The sequence below is a fragment of the Nesoenas mayeri genome, assembly GCF_963082525.1.
Source record: "Nesoenas mayeri genome assembly, chromosome: 11".
In the NCBI taxonomy this organism is placed as follows: Eukaryota; Metazoa; Chordata; class Aves; order Columbiformes; family Columbidae; genus Nesoenas; species Nesoenas mayeri.
The window spans coordinates 13,449,979-13,466,919 of record NC_137563.1 but is presented as its reverse complement, the minus strand read 5'-3'; the positions used below and the strand labels follow the sequence as shown (position 1 = coordinate 13,466,919).

Below are 16,941 nucleotides of genomic sequence, written 5' to 3'. Positions count from 1 at the left end.
GTCCCGCCCCGGGGTCCCATTCACGGAGCCCTGCCCCGCCCGGACCGTGAGCGTTCCTGTCAGTTCCCTTCCTAACACCCAGCCAAGCTCTGCCAGCCCTGCGACAGGGGACACAGCCCTTGGGCAGGCCCCCTCCTTTGCCAGGCTTCCTGCCACACCAGCCTTCCTCACAGCAAACCTGGCCACAGCTGCGCCCTTCCATGGAACAGCTCTGCCGGCCGCCGTGGTGACACATGAAATGTCATCGGTTTGAAGCAGGGTGAAGTGCAACAGCCGCAGCCAGCAGCACTGCAATAGGACGTAACCACGTCCTGAAAGGTCCCTTCTCCTCACTGTGTTAAGCTCATCTATTACTATTGCTTTGCCTACTTCTTGTTGAACAGTGAGGGTATAGAACATGCCACCCTGTGTCCGTTTAATTAGTCCCATGAATTTTACTGGCACAGCATAAGCACAAATGAAGTAATTCAGTAGACACGGCTCTGTGAGGAAAAGCCTCACCACAGGTCAGGGAGCTGAGCCTGCACCTCCCCGTGCTGGTGGAACCACAGCTGTAGTTCTGCCCCAGGACAAGGGAGACGTGGACGGGATGGAACAAGTTTGGTGAAGCATGAAGCAGCTCATTGAGGGCTTGGAGCATCTGACATATGAGGAGAGGCTGAGAGGACAGGACAAGAAGCAATGGGCAGTGGACTGAAATTCACAGAAGTCCAGAAAACCATCTTGACTTTGAGGGTGGTCAAACACTGGGAAAAGTTGCCCAGAGAAGTTGTGGAGTCTCTGTCCTTGGAGATACTTCAAACATAACCAGACACAGCCCTGGAGAACTCCACTCCAGCTGACCCTGCGCTGGGGGAGTTAGGCTGGACCAGAGACTTCAGAGCTCACTTCCAACCTCAGGGACTCTGGGAGTCCATGGAAAAGTATATTTACATAATTTTTGAAAGGGTCTGTTTAAGTGAAAGTTAGTTTTGTTGATTATAGGGGTTGCATGTCACAGTTCAACAGTTATAGAAATAACTACACAGGTGAATGCCAGACATAAATTACAAAACAAAAGGTTTGGTAACAAATGGTTATAGTTCTAATTATTAACGTCTATTTGCATTACTTCACATGTGGCCACTTTGCAGTTATATGATGAGAAGGCATTAAAAATAATGTTTATATATAGCTTGTGGAGTGCGGAACTGGTTTTGTTCCCCCCCTGAAAATCCCATATTTTTTGCACAGTCCCACAATTGTCCCTCAAAAAAATCTCATAAACTTACTCTCCTATAGACCCATTCTGATAAGAAAAATAAATATGATTATCACACATCAAATATTATATTTCAGCGGCTTCTGTAATAGCTCCCAATTTAAGATTTCTGGTCTATGTTACTGCCTCTGCTGACTGTTGTTTGTTAGGGTTTGTGTATCTATGTTTAACTTATTGCCTCTCCTGTTTCTTGTCTTGTCTTTTTAATGTTGAATAGGCACGAGTCGGCCTTACAAATAGCATTACAGAGGTACCTGTCTTTTTCTAGTTTCAGAATTGGAGCTATCAATTCTGTAAAAAAAATATTCTTTAAGTACTTGGCCTTAGCGCCTCATCACCAGGCTTCCCAGGGGAAACGGGATCTCCAAAACTCAGTCCTTCATTTAAATTGCTGTTGTCTGTTATTTTGCAGGTATTTATTGGCCACTTCCTTTACAAGAAAGATTATTTCTGTGAATGGTGCTGCAAAAAAAATCATGTTTAACACACCTGAAGACTCTGAAGCTGTGATTCCATAGTCACTTGAAGATAACCTGGCCACATCTACCACTGAAACAAAGAACCTCCAACCTCTTCAAATCCTCCTCCAAACAGGACAGGACTGGCAGTTTTTACACCTGCCTTTCCAAAGCAGTACAGTCCTGCAGTCAAAAAATGGTTGGGAAATAACAGCACATTCAAACAACCTGCCCCTGAACGGGTGTGCACATGTACCCTCATTTCTGGCCAGACAAAGCCTGGAGATGAGCAGGACCTGCCGTCAGGATTACAGCCGTCACTTTCTCTGCAGCACAGATGCAGCTCACACAGCTGTGGTTAACACCGCCGTAACATGTCTGAGCACACGGCAGCTGATAATCCATCCCATTCTTATTAACAGGGGTTTTTTCTTAGTACTGTTCTTCTACTTCAGTCACCAACAGCCAGTCACAGCTTTTCCCTTTAAACCCATTTTTCCCGGCTGAGTTTTGCTTGTATCCTCTATGTCTGTAATAAGGTTTAGATCCCTATTGATTTTTTTGCTCTGATTGCCAGGAGCTTATTCTTCCCTTAAGAACATAACAGCAGCTTTTTCCTACATTTCAGCCTCATTGTGACAAGCCAATCATGAACCAAATACACGTTTAAAATAGAAAGTTAACAGACATGCATCATATGACACTTAACACTCATTTCTTCTAAATGAAGTGTAAAAATGCACATAAAAACCCCTGTGCCAAAAATAGGAAAAATAAAAAGTATATTGCTAAAAACAGTTTATTAAGTAACTGCACAATTTTGGAAGTAGCCAGTTTTGCTTAGCTGGGTTAAGACAGAGAGTGAAAGGAAGCAATAGATAATAAATGGAGAATGGCGCTGATAAGACACCGATGAATGATGAGAGAAACTGACAAGGACACCTGGCCAGGGACACCCGCACCGAACACCAACAGAACCTGCGGGTTCTGCGGTCCTGGGAGCCCCTCCGGGACAGCGCGCGCACCGCAGCGAACAGCGGCGGGGGCCGGAGCGCCCCTCCCGCCGCGCGCCGCCCCGCTCGGGCGCGCCCGGTGCCCGTTCCAGCCGCGCAGGCCCCGCCCCCGCGCTCCGTCCCGCCCGTTCCCGCCGCGCGCCCCGGGCCGCCCCTCCGCGCTGGCCCCGCCCCCCGCCCTTCCCGGCGGCCCACGCGCGGTTCCCGGCAGCCCGCGCGGCGGCGCGCGGCAGGATGATCCACGAGCTGCTGCTGGCGCTGAGCGGGTACCCGGGGGCGGTTTTCACATGGAGCAAGCGCGGCGGCCTGCAGGTACGGGCCGGTGTGCGGTACGGGCCGGTGTGCGGTACGGGCCGGTGTGCGGTACGGAACGGTGTGCGGTACGGAACGGTGTGCGGTACGGAACGGTGTGCGGTACGGAACGGTGTGCGGTACGGAACAGCATGCAGGTACGGAACGGTGTGCGGTACGGAACGGTGTGCGGTACGGAACGGTGTGCGGTACGGAACTGTGTGCAGGTACGGGCTGGTGTGCGGTGCAGAACGGTGCGGTGTGGTGCAGGACGGTATGTCCTGCAGGAATGGAATGGTACAGTACGGAATGGTCTGCTAGTATGGTATGGCACGGTATGGCCTGCAGGTACACAACGGTACGGCACGGTGCAGTCTGCCAGTACAACACAGCCTGCAGGTACGGTACGGTACAGCCTGCAGGTTCCGCAGAGTGTGGCCCCAGCGCTGTTTCCCCCTCAGGTGTCCCAGGAGCTGCCGTTCCTGCACCCCAGCGAGACGAGCGTCCTGAACCGGCTCTGCCGCCTCGGCACCGATTACATCCGCTTCACCGAGTTCGTGGAGCAGTACACAGGACACGTCCAGCAGCAGGTGGGCCCCGCGCAGCCGCATCTCCCAGCAGAGCGTGCTCATGCAGCGTTAGCGCAGAAAAGGCGCATTCCCGGGCAGAGCTCTGGAAGGCTCCATGCAGTGCAGATAAGGGAGGGTGCAGAACAGCGACACATGGACTCACTGTAAAGTCTCATTCTTGGGCAAGCATCCTGTAATGATTTCTCGCCAGGGCTTGTGAACTGTACAGGATGCTCATCCTTACGTTGTCATGAGTGCTTCTTACGGTTTGTGAAGAGCTTTGAGATCTAAGAGCTGCAGATGAGTACAAAGAAGTACTGAAGTTACTAGTGGTTCCCAGCTCTTGTATGTGTCCCCAGAAGAGCTAAATATCACACTGCTCAAGGAGCATTCCCTGTGACAAACTTCTAGGGTCTTTTTCCAGGCACTTTCTGGTGGGCTAAGGTGCATTTCAATGTTTTTGGGCCACTGGCTGCTGGCGTAACGGTGCACAGAAATTCCATTACTCTTTAGACTTGTGCTGGGGAGCTGATGCAGATTTTGTTGTTTGGTTTCAGGACCATCATCCATCTCAGCCAAACCAGAGTGGGTTACATGGCATTTATTTGCAAGCCTTCTGCACAGGTCTCGATTCAGTGCTGCAGCCGTACCGACAGGCACTGCTTGACCTAGAACAAGAGGTAAGGACAGACGCTTGGAACCAGAGGCTGTCCTGCTGCTGACAGATTGTGGGAAGCTGTCACTTCTAGAGTTAATGTGCTAAGTAGTAGTAGCTAAAGAGGAGGCAAGGTATTTTCCTTTCCATATTAGGAATGTCTTCCAAATTATTCTTGTGAGGTGCCATTGTAAATGACTCTTCATTCTAATAGGTATTAAATCCTGTCTGCCTTCAGTTCAGTAAGTGCCCTATCTGTCTCAGAGCCCAGTGCTGTCTTAGACTATTGTGACTTCTGTTTTCAGTTGTAAAGGTTTTGATTAGTCATAGAATCACAAGATGGTTTGGGCTGGAAGGGACCTTAAAGCCTGTCTAGTTCCACCCCCCGCCATGGGCAGGGACACCTTCCATCAGCCCAGGCTGCTCCAGCCCGGCCTGGAACACTCCAGGGATGGGGCATCCACAGCTGCTCTGGGCAGCCTGTGCCAACGCCTCACCACCCTCAGGGAAGAATTTCTTCCTTGTGACTAGTCTGAATCTCCCCTCTTTCAGTTTATAACTGTTACCCCTTGTTCTGCAACAAGTCCTTCTCCTCAGGGCTGTTCTCCATCCCTTCTCTGCCCAGCCTGTGCTTGTGCTTGGGGTTGCCCTGATCCAGGTGCAGGACCTTGCACTTGGCCTTTTTGAACCTTGTGAGGTTCACATGTGCCCACCTCTCAAGGTCCCTCTGGATGCATCCCTTTTCTCCAGCATGTCGACCGCACCACACAGCTTGGTGTCATCAGCAGATGTTCTGAGAGCGTTCAGTCCCGCTGTCCATGTCACTGACAAAGATGTTAAACAGCACTGGTTCCCGTACTGATCTGTGAGGAATACCACTGGTCACTGATTTCCACTGGGACAGTGAGCTATTGACCACAAGTCTTTGAGCATAACCATGCTGCCAGTTCCTTGTCTGACAAGTGTCTACCTGTCAAATCCATGTCTCTCCAATTTAGAGACAAGAGTGTTGTGTGGGACAGTGTCAAATGCTTTGCACAAGTCCAGGTATATGACACCAGTTACTCTTCTCCACTAAGGCTGTAATGCCATCATAGAACCTGCCAGATCAGCAGCTGTCACTTCTTGGGTACTGTCATCACCCAGTGGTCGTTACAGCCGAAAATGGGGCACAGCCCAGAAAAGTATTTGTGCGGAAGGAAAAGCTGTGGGAACTAAAGGTTTGGAATATAGAGCCAAACATGCTTTTTTACTTATTCCTACCTTATTTTAATTTTCATTAATTGCTTTGTTGTGCTTACAGTTTCTGGCTGACCCGCATCTTTCCATCTCGCATGTTAATTATTCCTTGGACCAGGTATGCCATGTTAATAAACAGATGGTGATCTTTGCTTCCTCTTAGCACTCCTTGAGTCTAATAAGAAAGTGGGTGGGATAAATAAGGGTTAGTCTGTCATGTCGTGCCATTTCTCTTCAATGTCTCTATATTTGTGGTCCCTTACTCATGCTCAGAGGATCTCCTGTGCTTTGACACAAAGCTTAGGTCCCCACCTTGCCCCTCGCATGTTCCTCCCTGCCTGTGTTCAGCCTGAGCTGCTGCTGGGATGCAATAACTTTGTGCGTCTTGGTCCAGCAGAGGGAGGATGTTCTTCCTGGAGATTTTCGTGTTCTGTTTCTAATTTGTGGAGAAAGCCAGATGACAGTTCCATTAAATTGTTTTAATCAGCTGCTGTCCACACTTACTCAAGTATAGTTTTTCTCTCACCCATGGATAGCAAACTAATTCACTATTTTGCTCCTTATTCTGCAGTTTCAGTTACTCTTCCCCTCTGTGATGGTCATGGTGGAACAGATCAAGACTCAGAAGGTACAGTAAAATTGTAGATAGTTTGTCTTTAGAAGTTTCTCTTTAGCTCATAAAGTTCTTCCTGCCTTCATTCCAGACATGTAATACTAGGAAAGAATGTGGTTTCAGTAATAGGTGTCCTATTTCTCATACTCTTATAAGTATTGAATAACGATTTTGCAAATCCATCTACACTGGATTTGACGTTTTCGTTATCAGTGTGATCTTTGATGACTTGCATTTTATAATCTCAATACATTTCATTGTACAAGATGCTGCTGCTTGGAATTTCTTCTTTTCTGAGTCTGTTTTAAAGGCAGAAGCTTATGTTTTCAGCATCCAGAGATGCTTAATTTTTATTAAGGGAAATTTTTGAGAGAAGCATGGGTATAGAGCCACAGATAGGCAGCCTCCTTCTTCACTACATGGAGTATGTTACATCTTTCTTTCTGCAAGACTTTTGCAGCTTGTTACGGCATTTTCTTGTTAGCCAAAAGTGTACTGTTTAAATGTCTGAAAAGGTCAGTACAGATCCAATTAACAGACCTAGTCTGACCGTGTTTTCTTTCTGCAGATTCATGGATGTCAGATCTTGGAAACAGTCCACAAACACAGCTGTGGGGGGTTGCCTCCTGTTCGCAGTGCTCTTGAAAAGTATGTACATACAGTAAAGCTATTATTTAATTGCTCTGTAGTAACTGGAGTTTGTGTCAAAGTGTTTATCAGACTTGTGAAAACAGTACATGCAAAACAGGCTTGCATGATATAAAAGTAGGAAAAACTGTTACAGTTGCCAATATTTATCTAAAGCGGGCTTGTGGCAGGAATTAAGGCTTTCTCCACACTTTGGACTTAGGGCTGAGGAAAGTTCAGGTCCTATGTCTTTTCTTCCTTTGAGGTCTAGATGAACTGTTTGCATATGGTAGACCTGCTGTTGGTTTTTGATCCTTCAAAAGGATAAGTGTGACTGGGTGAGTGTTGCTAGGTTTGGATGTCCTTGGGCAGAAAGTCAGACTACTTAAAAGATAATTTGTGTTCATGCTGAAATGGTAATTAAGTAGAAACAGCAGGACCAGGAAGCCACTGCAAACTTACTTGTATTTCTGGTACACTGGCAGATCTCCATGGAGAAGCTACATATTCAGAAGTTATGTTAGTTTAGTTTTGCAAGTGATCGGTCCACCTATATATATAAAATTCCACAGTAGCCATTTCACACTTGCCATATTGCCTGGCTGACTAACTGGACTGTCCAGAATCGTGTACAATGAGGTTTTGATTACTGCGTGCGAAAGCCCCACTGTCTGTTTCTCCCGACCTCAGGATTCTGGCTGTGTGTCATGGAGTCATGTACAAGCAGCTCTCTGCCTGGATGCTGCACGGATTGCTGCTTGACCAACATGAAGAGTTCTTTATCAAACAGGGCCCCTCTTCTGGGAATGTCCCCACCCAGCCTGAGGAAGATGATGATGACCTAGGAATTGGGGGACTTACAGGAAAACAGCTCCGAGAACTGCAGGACCTGGTAAGACTGCAAGTCATAGCTTTGCATCCTTTGGTCCTTCGGGAACTGAATCCTTTGGTCCCTCAGGAATTGCACTCCAGTGCAAGCTGTGCTAGACCAGGCCTATACTGAGACCTGGCAGATGAACAGAGCACTGCAGTAGGTTGCAGCCAGGCTTAAAGGACACAGACATATTGTTTGGCACAGCTGGATAATCTGGGGCAGAAAGCCCTGTGGTAGAATCTGTAGACACTGATGTCAAGTAACTGGAACTGCTGTACACACCCTGGCCTTGACTGTTCTGATTCCTCACACTGCTGGCTGTGTGGGCAGCTGTGAGGGGGGGGGTGTGGGGAGCTGTGGTGTTCCCTTGCACCCTTTCTCCTGGCAGCTGGGTCAGGTACCTCTCTTGCACAACCATTTGTTGTGCAAGTGTTTCCTGACTGGGCAATACTCCTGACATTACTGGGGAAGATGTGCTATGCGAGAGTCTAGAGGCTGCGAAGAACAGGGTGCTAAGTTAAGGAAGGGAGCGACCTGCCAATACACTGGTGAAAGGTGGGAGGTAACTCCTCACGTAGATGGCAGACCACTAGTGTGCCCTTGTGCAAAGGAGCTTTCTCAATGGAGTAATTTACATGCTTTGTGCATCTGCATAGTGTTTGCTTTAGGGACCCATGAGGAGCGACTGCGACTCCATACATTCACACTTCAGTTTGCTGTGAGGAACATCTCCTGGGTCCCCGTGGTGTCAGTGCAGCGTGGCTGTGAGTGGGCAGGAGACTCACCCTGAAACACCTCGTGGTGCATGTCAATTAATGCCCTGTACAGTGTCTGCTGAGGACAGATTGCACACAGGCAAAAACAAGGGAAAACGTTAAAACGCAGTTAGTGAAAAGTCTGTTATTTCACTATGTTGGATATAGGAAGAATGTTAAAATTATTGAGTCTTCGAGATCTGTGGTGGAGAATGTAGGCATTACAAGGTGAGAGCAAGAGAGCCCAATTAACTCTCTTCTTCCATTGTACTGACTAACAGTGTTGGGAATTCTTCAGTCACAGTAAAATAAGAAACGCTGAGCGTTGATGGGATAGACTGATAAAATACTTGGGTATTTCCTCATCTAAAAGTGTCACAAGAATCTTAAGAAAAGAACTGCCAAGCTGTTAACATCAGTGTACACACTTGTACTGAACTCTCCTGTTAAAACTAAGAACTCTGTAGATGGCAAACATTCTCAAAAATTTATTAGCATGGTGTTTTTTGAGTTGCGTACTAATGAACCTAATTCTCCAACAATGAGAAAGCCAAATGAAATAATCAGTATTTCTTCTCTGAAGGAAAATTTTGCCTCTGTATCTGGAGTTCTTTATTAATACATTCAGAAAAAAAGTTAATAACTTACTGTATTGTTTTAAACACCTTTGGCAGGAACTGAGAAACTTGCCTAATTTATGCTAGCAAGCCTTCAGATCTCTAAGCTACGTGCTCACTAGTGGAGGTCTTTACATTTGGTGTGTATCACAAGTGAAAGCAACATCTTCTCTGGGGAGATCTGCTAGCGGACCACAAGTACAAACAAGTTTGCAGGCTCACTTAAATGATGCACATGAGCTCTGCTGCCTTTCTGCTTCCAGCCTCCTTAGACTGCCTGTCCCACACACAGACACACACACTTTTGGACACCTTTTCTCTCTGGTTTTCTCACACTTTTTTTTCTTGTTTTCTTTTCTGCGGGGTCTCTGACAGCGCTTGATTGAGGAGGAGAACATGCTAGCTCCATCTCTGAAACAGTTTTCTCTGCGAGTAGAAATGCTGCCTTCATACATTCCTGTGCGGGTTGCTGAGAAAATCCTCTTTGTGGGAGAATCTGTACAGATGTTTGAGAATCAAAATGTTAACCTGACCAGAAAAGGTAAGGGGTATCTTTGTGGCCTTTGCTCAGTGATGAGTGGCTGACAAGTGTCTTCCAAAATGCTGTATTATCGAGTTCCTCAGCAGTCACTGGCTGGTGGTTGATGTTCTTCAGAACACGCGGATGGTTGTGCCAGGACAGAGCAGTGGTCCCAGTGTTCAACTGATCCCAAGGGAGCGGTATAAGAACACGATCAGTAATAGTAACACTTTCCGAACATAGTCTCCAAGTGTCCAGCAACAAGTCACCACGTGATTTTCTCTGGACAAATAAAGTGATTGCAAAGGGCAGGTTTTCTTTCCAGCTTGCGTCCCTGTCCCTGAGGGGTGCAGACAGACGTGAGGGCACATCTTGCTCTCTGTCTATGTTGCAGAATGGTGTCACAGGATTAAAACACACCCCACAAATATAAGAGATTCATTGCAAGGTGGTCCCTAAGGTTGCTGGGGAAGACAAATGACCAGGATAGAGTCTTTAAGACAGCAAGAGAGAGAGCGAATTCCAGCTGGTGGTTCTCTTTGAGAGCCTGAGAAGTTTACATTGGAGACGGTTTTGTGAAACATTCCTACACCAACTGGGGAGGAGTGTTGTGGAGGCTCTATCTTGAGATTGTCTACGCACAAGTACTCAAATGACTTGAGCAACATTGCAGAGAACAAAGGACCGATTAAATTGGACTGTTTTCTTGCCTTGGTAGAAGAGAGGTGAAAAAAATTGGTCTTCTAGCTTAAGTAGTTTTAAAAAAAGTCCTGAGTTCAAGCAGTAGATCTGAAAGGCGTGGCGGCAGGTGGAGAGCAAAACCGACCGGTTACTGTGGCAGAACAGTTGTGGGTTCAAAGACAGCTCAGCCCTAGGGAAAGGGCCGTTAGTGGCAATCATTTACAGGGAAGATACTTGAGGTTTTACTGATACCACAGCACTGCCGTGTCAGTACCGTAAACGTCCTTGCAATAGTAATCTCATTGCTGCGCAGGCTCCATCCTAAAAAACCAGGAGGACACTTTTGCGGCAGAGCTCCATCGACTCAAGCAGCAGCCGCTCTTCAGTTTGGTGGACTTTGAATCAGTGGTTGACTGGATCCGGAGCACAGTTGCTGAGGTGAGATCCTGGTGGGGTAACTAGGGTACGGGCTGAGCAGCAATTCGGGTTTGAAGTGACCGAGAGGAGACAGGGGCTCTTGGAATCAGGGGCTGAACAGGTGTGTGAGTGCTGCAGGTGCTTCCATGTTCATATGGGGCCCAGAGCTTGATGTTACTCCAACTTCTAGTGACAAAAGGACATCAACACATACTGTGTAATGACAGGGAAGGGAATATTTAGATATGCTTTTTTATTTCACTTGCAAAAACTTCAGAACTTTTCATCATGCTTTCACCATCACAGATGGTGTCTCACTTTTTTTGTCATGGGTCTTTATGTTTCTTGGACAGAGTTCCTTGCTGGTAACATTCAAGAGTGTTTCAACTAGTAGCATGGGCTGTCTACACACAGGATTCTTAGTGTGTTCTCTTTCATACAAGTGCTTTTTTGTATGCTTCACAAGTATTTTAATACAGCTACTGTTCTCACTGAGAGGAGGTTTCTTTTGTTTTTTGTTTCTTCACTAGCATCTTTGGAAACTTATGGTGGAGGAATCAGATTTACTAGGACAACTGAAGGTAATGTAACTGCTAGCTTGTTTCTGCTAAAGCAACTCAAATTCTTCCCTTCCTCTTTCCCATTACGTACTTAACTGTCTTAGATTCTGCACTTTCTTCTTTTAGGAAAAGCTGTTTCCATTTTCCAGGTCTCAAGAATGACCACAGAGTGATAGAACTTGGGCAGAGACAGAGTTAGAGGGGTGTGTGAAGTAAAGGTAGTGTAGACTTTCTAGGCCCTGGATGAAATCCATAGCTCTCCAGCTGTGTTTTGAAATGGCAGAAATTGTCCAAACAGTAATAAAAATGGATGTTATCAGCTAGGATGCTTAAAATTTTTGCTCGGTTTTTGATATGCTTATATTAAAAAAAAATAACTCCACAGATTATAAAAGACTTTTACCTTTTGGGAAGAGGAGAGCTGTTCCAGGCCTTCATTGACACTGCACAGCACATGTTGAAAACACCACCGACGGCTGTAACTGAACATGGTGAGTGTTGCTTGTTCACTTACCCGCCTGTCCTCCCTGGGATCCAGAAGGAAAGTGGTTACCCACAGCCAGTACACAAGAGCTCTGCCTTATCCTCCAGATGTTGTCGTTGGTTTTGAAAGAACAGCTCTTGTGAATTAGAATGTCTCACGTAGTGGGTGAAAATAACACCTCGGAAGCTGTTAGGTGGCAGGTTTCTCTCCATGATTGAAACTGAAATTAAATTAAATTAGTGGACATAGCATGTCAGTGCTGTCTTTTATGGCCAAGCATAAGTAATTGATCAGTGCAAAATTAGCATTGGCTGCATCATCTTGTGCTGGTATCTGTGTTCTCTCTTTGTCAGATGTCAACGTTGCATTTCAGCAGTCTGCTCATAAAGTGCTGTTAGATGATGACAACCTCCTCCCTCTGCTTCACTTAACCATTGAGTATCATGGAAAGGAGCATAAAGGTATTTACTTGCATTTTTAGTGGTGAGTTAAGAGGGGAGATGAGGACCTTGTTTTCAAGTCCTACTACATATGCTTCTCTGATGTTAAAGAAACATTAACTTTTTGCCTTTGCAGCCCTATGTGACAGCCTAGCCTGCTTTGGCTCTTCTTATTCTGCTTTTTCCCCTTTTCTTCCTTGCCATGGTTGTATTGACTGAGAAGACAACTCAGCCCCTCATTTGTTTTCAGATACTTCTCAGACTCGTGAAGGGCCCTCCCGGGAGTTATCTCCACGTGAAGCCCCCGCATCTGGATGGGCAGCTCTGGGCCTTTCTTACAAAGTTCAGTGGCCACTGCATATTCTTTTTACTCCTGCTGTTCTAGAGAAGTAAGTACTAGGTATGGTCTTTGCATGTTCATCTATAGGTTCCCTGATCTTAGGCATCCACTAATGTGTTTGGGGTGTTTTTTCCTCTCTATGGAGAGAAGGGTAGAGCTATAATACTTTAGCTTGCTCCTTGAATCTTAAAAATGAGTCCACATATTCACATTGAGAGTACTTGTAATGTCAGTAAGACCTGCAAGATGCTGACAGATCTGCATGATTTTACGAACAGTGCTACTTGGACCAAACGTTGTCAGCTCTTGCCTGCTTGCAGTGACATTAACCTCCTATTTTTTAGGTCTGTAATCTGTTACGGGCCATCACCTGTTGTCAGGCAGTCACCTCCTTTTTCTTTTTCCAGTCTTGTATTATTATGTTCTCTGGTACCTGCACCCAAGGAGGATTTTAATCTTAAACAATTTTGTATTTTTTTGACTGTAGGTACAATGTTGTGTTCAAATACCTGCTGAGTGTGCGACGAGTCCAGGCTGAGCTGCAGCACTGCTGGGCTCTCCAGATGCAACGCAAACACCTGAAATCCAACAGCACTGATGCCATCAAGTGGCGGCTGAGGAATCACATGGCTTTTCTTGTGGACAATCTTCAGTATTATCTGCAGGTCAGGATAACAGAGAAAGGCCAGCTGTTCAGTTCATTAGGAACTGGAAGAAGTTCCCGGAGGGAGGTCTGAAGTCCCGTCTTTCAGGGCTTGGGTGCTTTGTGCTTTAAGGAGGTCAGACTTCCTTTGGAACAAGTCTAGAACTTGGAGTTCCCAGACTTGGTGCTACAATTATAAAGTTTTTTGACTTGTGAACCAGTGAGTGTTACTGGAAATCCAGGAGTTCTGGCTCTATATTGCTACTAAGCATTTGTGAGAAGCCACAGTAGCCTCTTAAGTGGCATCATTAAGATCCCATCCCAGCTCTTCCCTTGCCCCTTTCAGTGAACTCCAGTTTGAGTTCAGTGACACGCTGCTGTTTTGTTGTTGTTTGTTGTGTTTTGGTTGTGAGGTTGGTTTTGTGGGTTTTTTTGCTTGTTTTTGATTTTTTTTTTTTTTTTTTTTAAAGAATTGAAAGAAGCCATATTCTGACCATTTGAAGTAAAACCAAGACTTTTCAAATGTAAACACCGGTTATTAGTAGCATGATTTTGTAAGAATTACATACTGTTTTGCTAACAGCCGTAAGAGCTGAACTGAGGAGGCCTGGCTCTCCCGGGCAACCTGGCTGAGACTCCAGACAGTACCTGCCAATGTAAAATTCAGATATGACTACAGTCAAATGCCTTTGTTTACATGCTAGCTATATACTTTTCTAATAGTTAAAAAAAGTGACCGTTTCCCTTTCTACTTAGGCAATACTTAGCCATCAGAAATTGTTTCCCCCTTGCCCCCATTCTGTACTGCTGTTGTACATAATGCCCCATTCAGGACACTGAGGGAGGGCGATCCTCAGCCTCTAAGGTAAGAGTAGCAATAAGGAAAGTAAGCTTCTTCCACAAAACTGCTGGCTGGCCTGAAGTACTCCAGTTCCTCAAGATACTAATGACATTTCTTTATGTATCTGTCAGGTGGATGTACTGGAGTCTCAGTTCTCACAGCTGCTGCAGCAGATAAATGCCACGCGAGATTTCGAGAGTATCCGACTGGCTCATGATCATTTCTTGAGTAATCTGTTGGCTCAGTCTTTCATTCTCCTAAAACCTGTAAGTAGGTCTTGTTTTCTCCTTTTTCTACAAATTCTCCAGCTGCCCTAAGAACCTTTTTGAACAGCTGCGACAAACCATCTCTTCTAAACCAGATCAGTGATAATCTGCAGAGCACACACTATAGTTCTAGGAATATAGCAGGTATAAACTAGAACAGAAAATTGAATTAAGAGCACTTAATTTGCAGTTGGTGAGTGTGGATGCTGCATTCCTGGCAATTTAAAATCAAGATTATTCCAGCATGCAGTTAACCTTATTAACTAAATTTTGTCACTATTTTTCTCACAAGCAGTTTTATTAAAGAAGTACTAATTAGCATAGTGCTAGGAACTACATTGCCGGGGGACTCATTCTGAAATGCGTTAGATTAGGAAAAATTCCCTTTTATAGTTTACAGGATAAAAATAGTTGAAATGTTCCCAGTAGACTTTAAGGGTGTTTTTTATTGTTTTAGTCAAAAATATGTTAAAGTGGTGCCAGTACTTTTTATTAACTGTGTAATGTTGACAAACACACTCCCACAGAAGGCTGGTATCAATGGAACACAGTGAGACCACAGGTCTTGTCTGTGGTGTTATTCTGCTCACTCTTTGAGGCCAGAGCAAAATGTGGCAGAATATGAATTATCCAGTCTGGAGCTTTCAGTGTTCCATCAGTTATGTCTGTGAGGCACTTGGGTTTTCTTAACACTCTCTAATGCAATTTACAATTTTTGGACCAACTGATACTAAAGAGATTCCAGGTTTTGTGAACAGTAGCACCGCAAAGTGCAGCTCTTGCTGTTCTTTGTTCTCTGTTGGGAGCTGCAGCTCTGTCCTGCAGGGGACGGGGACACCAGCTTTGAGCTCCGGTGCCAATCGCTGCTTCCCCAGAATGTCTGCAGGAAGTGGGGGGCGGTGGGAAAGGTGCAGCATAACATCCAAGTCCTTTTGGCATGGCACCAGCAACATCTTGTGTATGAACGCTAGAGCTTTTCAGGTACTAGGAACAACTTTCTCTGGGTTTGAGCTCTGTTTAAACCACTATTTTTTTTATCCCATGCAGGTTTTCCACTGCTTAAATGAAATTCTGGATCTTTGTCACAGTTTTTGTTCTCTGGTCAGTCAGAATTTGGGCCCATTAGATGAACGAGGAGCTGCACAACTCGGTATTTTGATGAAGGTGAATCTATGTTTATACAGATCTGTTCTTCTCCCCTGCAAACCTTTGCTTAAGCGGTCATGTTGGTTTTAACAGCTGTAGGACAGCAGAGAGTTTAAGCCAAGACCTTTTACATGAGTCCTTACAATTATTTTAATTAAGCAACTCTTCTCAAGTTGAAAATTCTTTGTGCACAGAAAGGAGGAATGTGGACAAGTATGCATAAATAACTCCATTGGAACGGAAAGAGGTGGATCTCAGGCTGTGCCTCTACCTCTGCTTTTGGATACCTGACATGTAATAATTCTTGTGGCTGACAGTTTCCCTTGTACTACCCTTGCAGTGATTCTTTTCATCAGGCTGTTAAAGGACTGTTTAGGCAGGAACAGAGATGAAAGGCTTGCTTGCTTTTTCTTTCTTTCTCTCTTGAGACTGCCCAGAACTCACTTCTTCAAATTTGTAGGGATTCGGTCGTCAGTCATCACTTCTCTTCAAGATCCTCTCTAGTGTTCGCAACCATCAGATAAACTCTGACTTGGCTCAACTGCTGCTACGCTTGGATTATAACAAATACTACACCCAGGCTGGAGGAACCTTGGGCAGGTAGGAATATTTTCAGGGTTGCTTGGAGCCTTTTCCTGAGGTACTTGGAGTACAAAGTGATCTAAATGATTGTAAGTAATTTTTATTGATTGTGTAAGCCAAAATAATTAGAAGCAAAGTGTTGGTGAATACTACAACAGAAAAGTAACAAACCAGCATGAGTTAATTTGTTTTCATACGCTTTCTCCCCTTCAAGTTTGCTCTGGCATAAAGTTGAACTAGCTGCTAGTTCATATTATCTGAAAAATGCTAATGTGGGTCGATAAAGGGAATTCCTTTCAACATGTGGTTCATATTGTACCCTTCTCTTGCAGCTTTGGGATTTAAGCACTAAGACCTTTTCTTCAGGCTGTGACCAACAGTGCGTGAAGCAACAGAGACTGGTGCTCTCAGAGAGTTTGCGCTGAACTGAGTTTTTCTCCGTAGCTCTTGCTTGGTGAGCCCCGTTTCAGAAGGACTTAGCAGGAGGTGCTGCTGCTGTCTGGTGATGGCAGAAAGCTACACCATTTTTTTCTGAACCTGTAAAAATGTGCTTTCTGCAGCCCTGAACATACTTTGAAATGCTTCTAGGAAAACAAGCCCTGCCTCTCTATAAAGTGGAAAAGCAATAAGAACCATGATCCTGGGAGGATGGGGGAAGCGGTCTGTTTTTCTGGACTATGAACTGTATTCAAGAAGTTCCACTTGTGCAGTAAACTGATTTACAGTGCACCATGTCTGCTGCTCAAATACACACCAGGTAAATGAAACACCTGCAGCAGCAGTTTAAGGTAAAGGGGGAGAGAAGAAGGAATAGATTTGAAGAATCTCTTTTCATACAGCACACTGTTCTAGCACAGCTGTAGAGGTCATGGAGCCACTAGTGATATCACATGCTTTCTATATAAAACCTAGAGGTTTTGTGTGCTAAAATTATGCTCATCAAGACACAAGTAGGAGCTTTGCCCTATTCAAAATATAAAGCTCTTCTGCTGGCAGAAAAGCATGTTAGAACTAAAACTAAGGAGAAGCTTAACTACGATGGCAGTTCT

General features: G+C 45.3%; 1 protein-coding gene across 1 annotated transcript; it reads left to right on the top strand.

Moving 5' to 3' along the window:
* Positions 1-2,951: 2,951 nt before the first annotated feature.
* TUBGCP4 (tubulin gamma complex component 4) lies at positions 2,952-16,931 on the top strand. The gene is made up of 18 exons (XM_080350940.1): positions 2,952-3,044; positions 3,485-3,613; positions 4,150-4,272; positions 5,551-5,604; positions 6,058-6,114; positions 6,668-6,747; positions 7,417-7,618; positions 9,348-9,513; positions 10,487-10,611; positions 11,121-11,171; positions 11,536-11,641; positions 11,988-12,095; positions 12,325-12,463; positions 12,902-13,079; positions 14,030-14,164; positions 15,212-15,328; positions 15,771-15,910; positions 16,225-16,931. Exons 1-18 carry the CDS (start codon positions 2,967-2,969, stop codon positions 16,235-16,237), a joined length of 2,001 nt encoding a protein of 666 aa, XP_080207066.1. The 5' UTR covers positions 2,952-2,966; the 3' UTR covers positions 16,238-16,931.
* The last annotated feature ends 10 nt before the right edge of the window (positions 16,932-16,941 follow it).

Coding starts and splice junctions, on each gene's coding strand:
- TUBGCP4 (XM_080350940.1), top strand. CDS start 2,967: ATGATCCACGAGCTGCTGCTGGCGCTGAGCGGGTACCCGGGGGCGGTT. Junction 6,115..6,667: donor AACAGATCAAGACTCAGAAG/GTACAGTAAAAT, acceptor TTCTTTCTGCAG/ATTCATGGATGTCAGATCTT. Junction 6,748..7,416: donor GTTCGCAGTGCTCTTGAAAA/GTATGTACATAC, acceptor TCCCGACCTCAG/GATTCTGGCTGTGTGTCATG.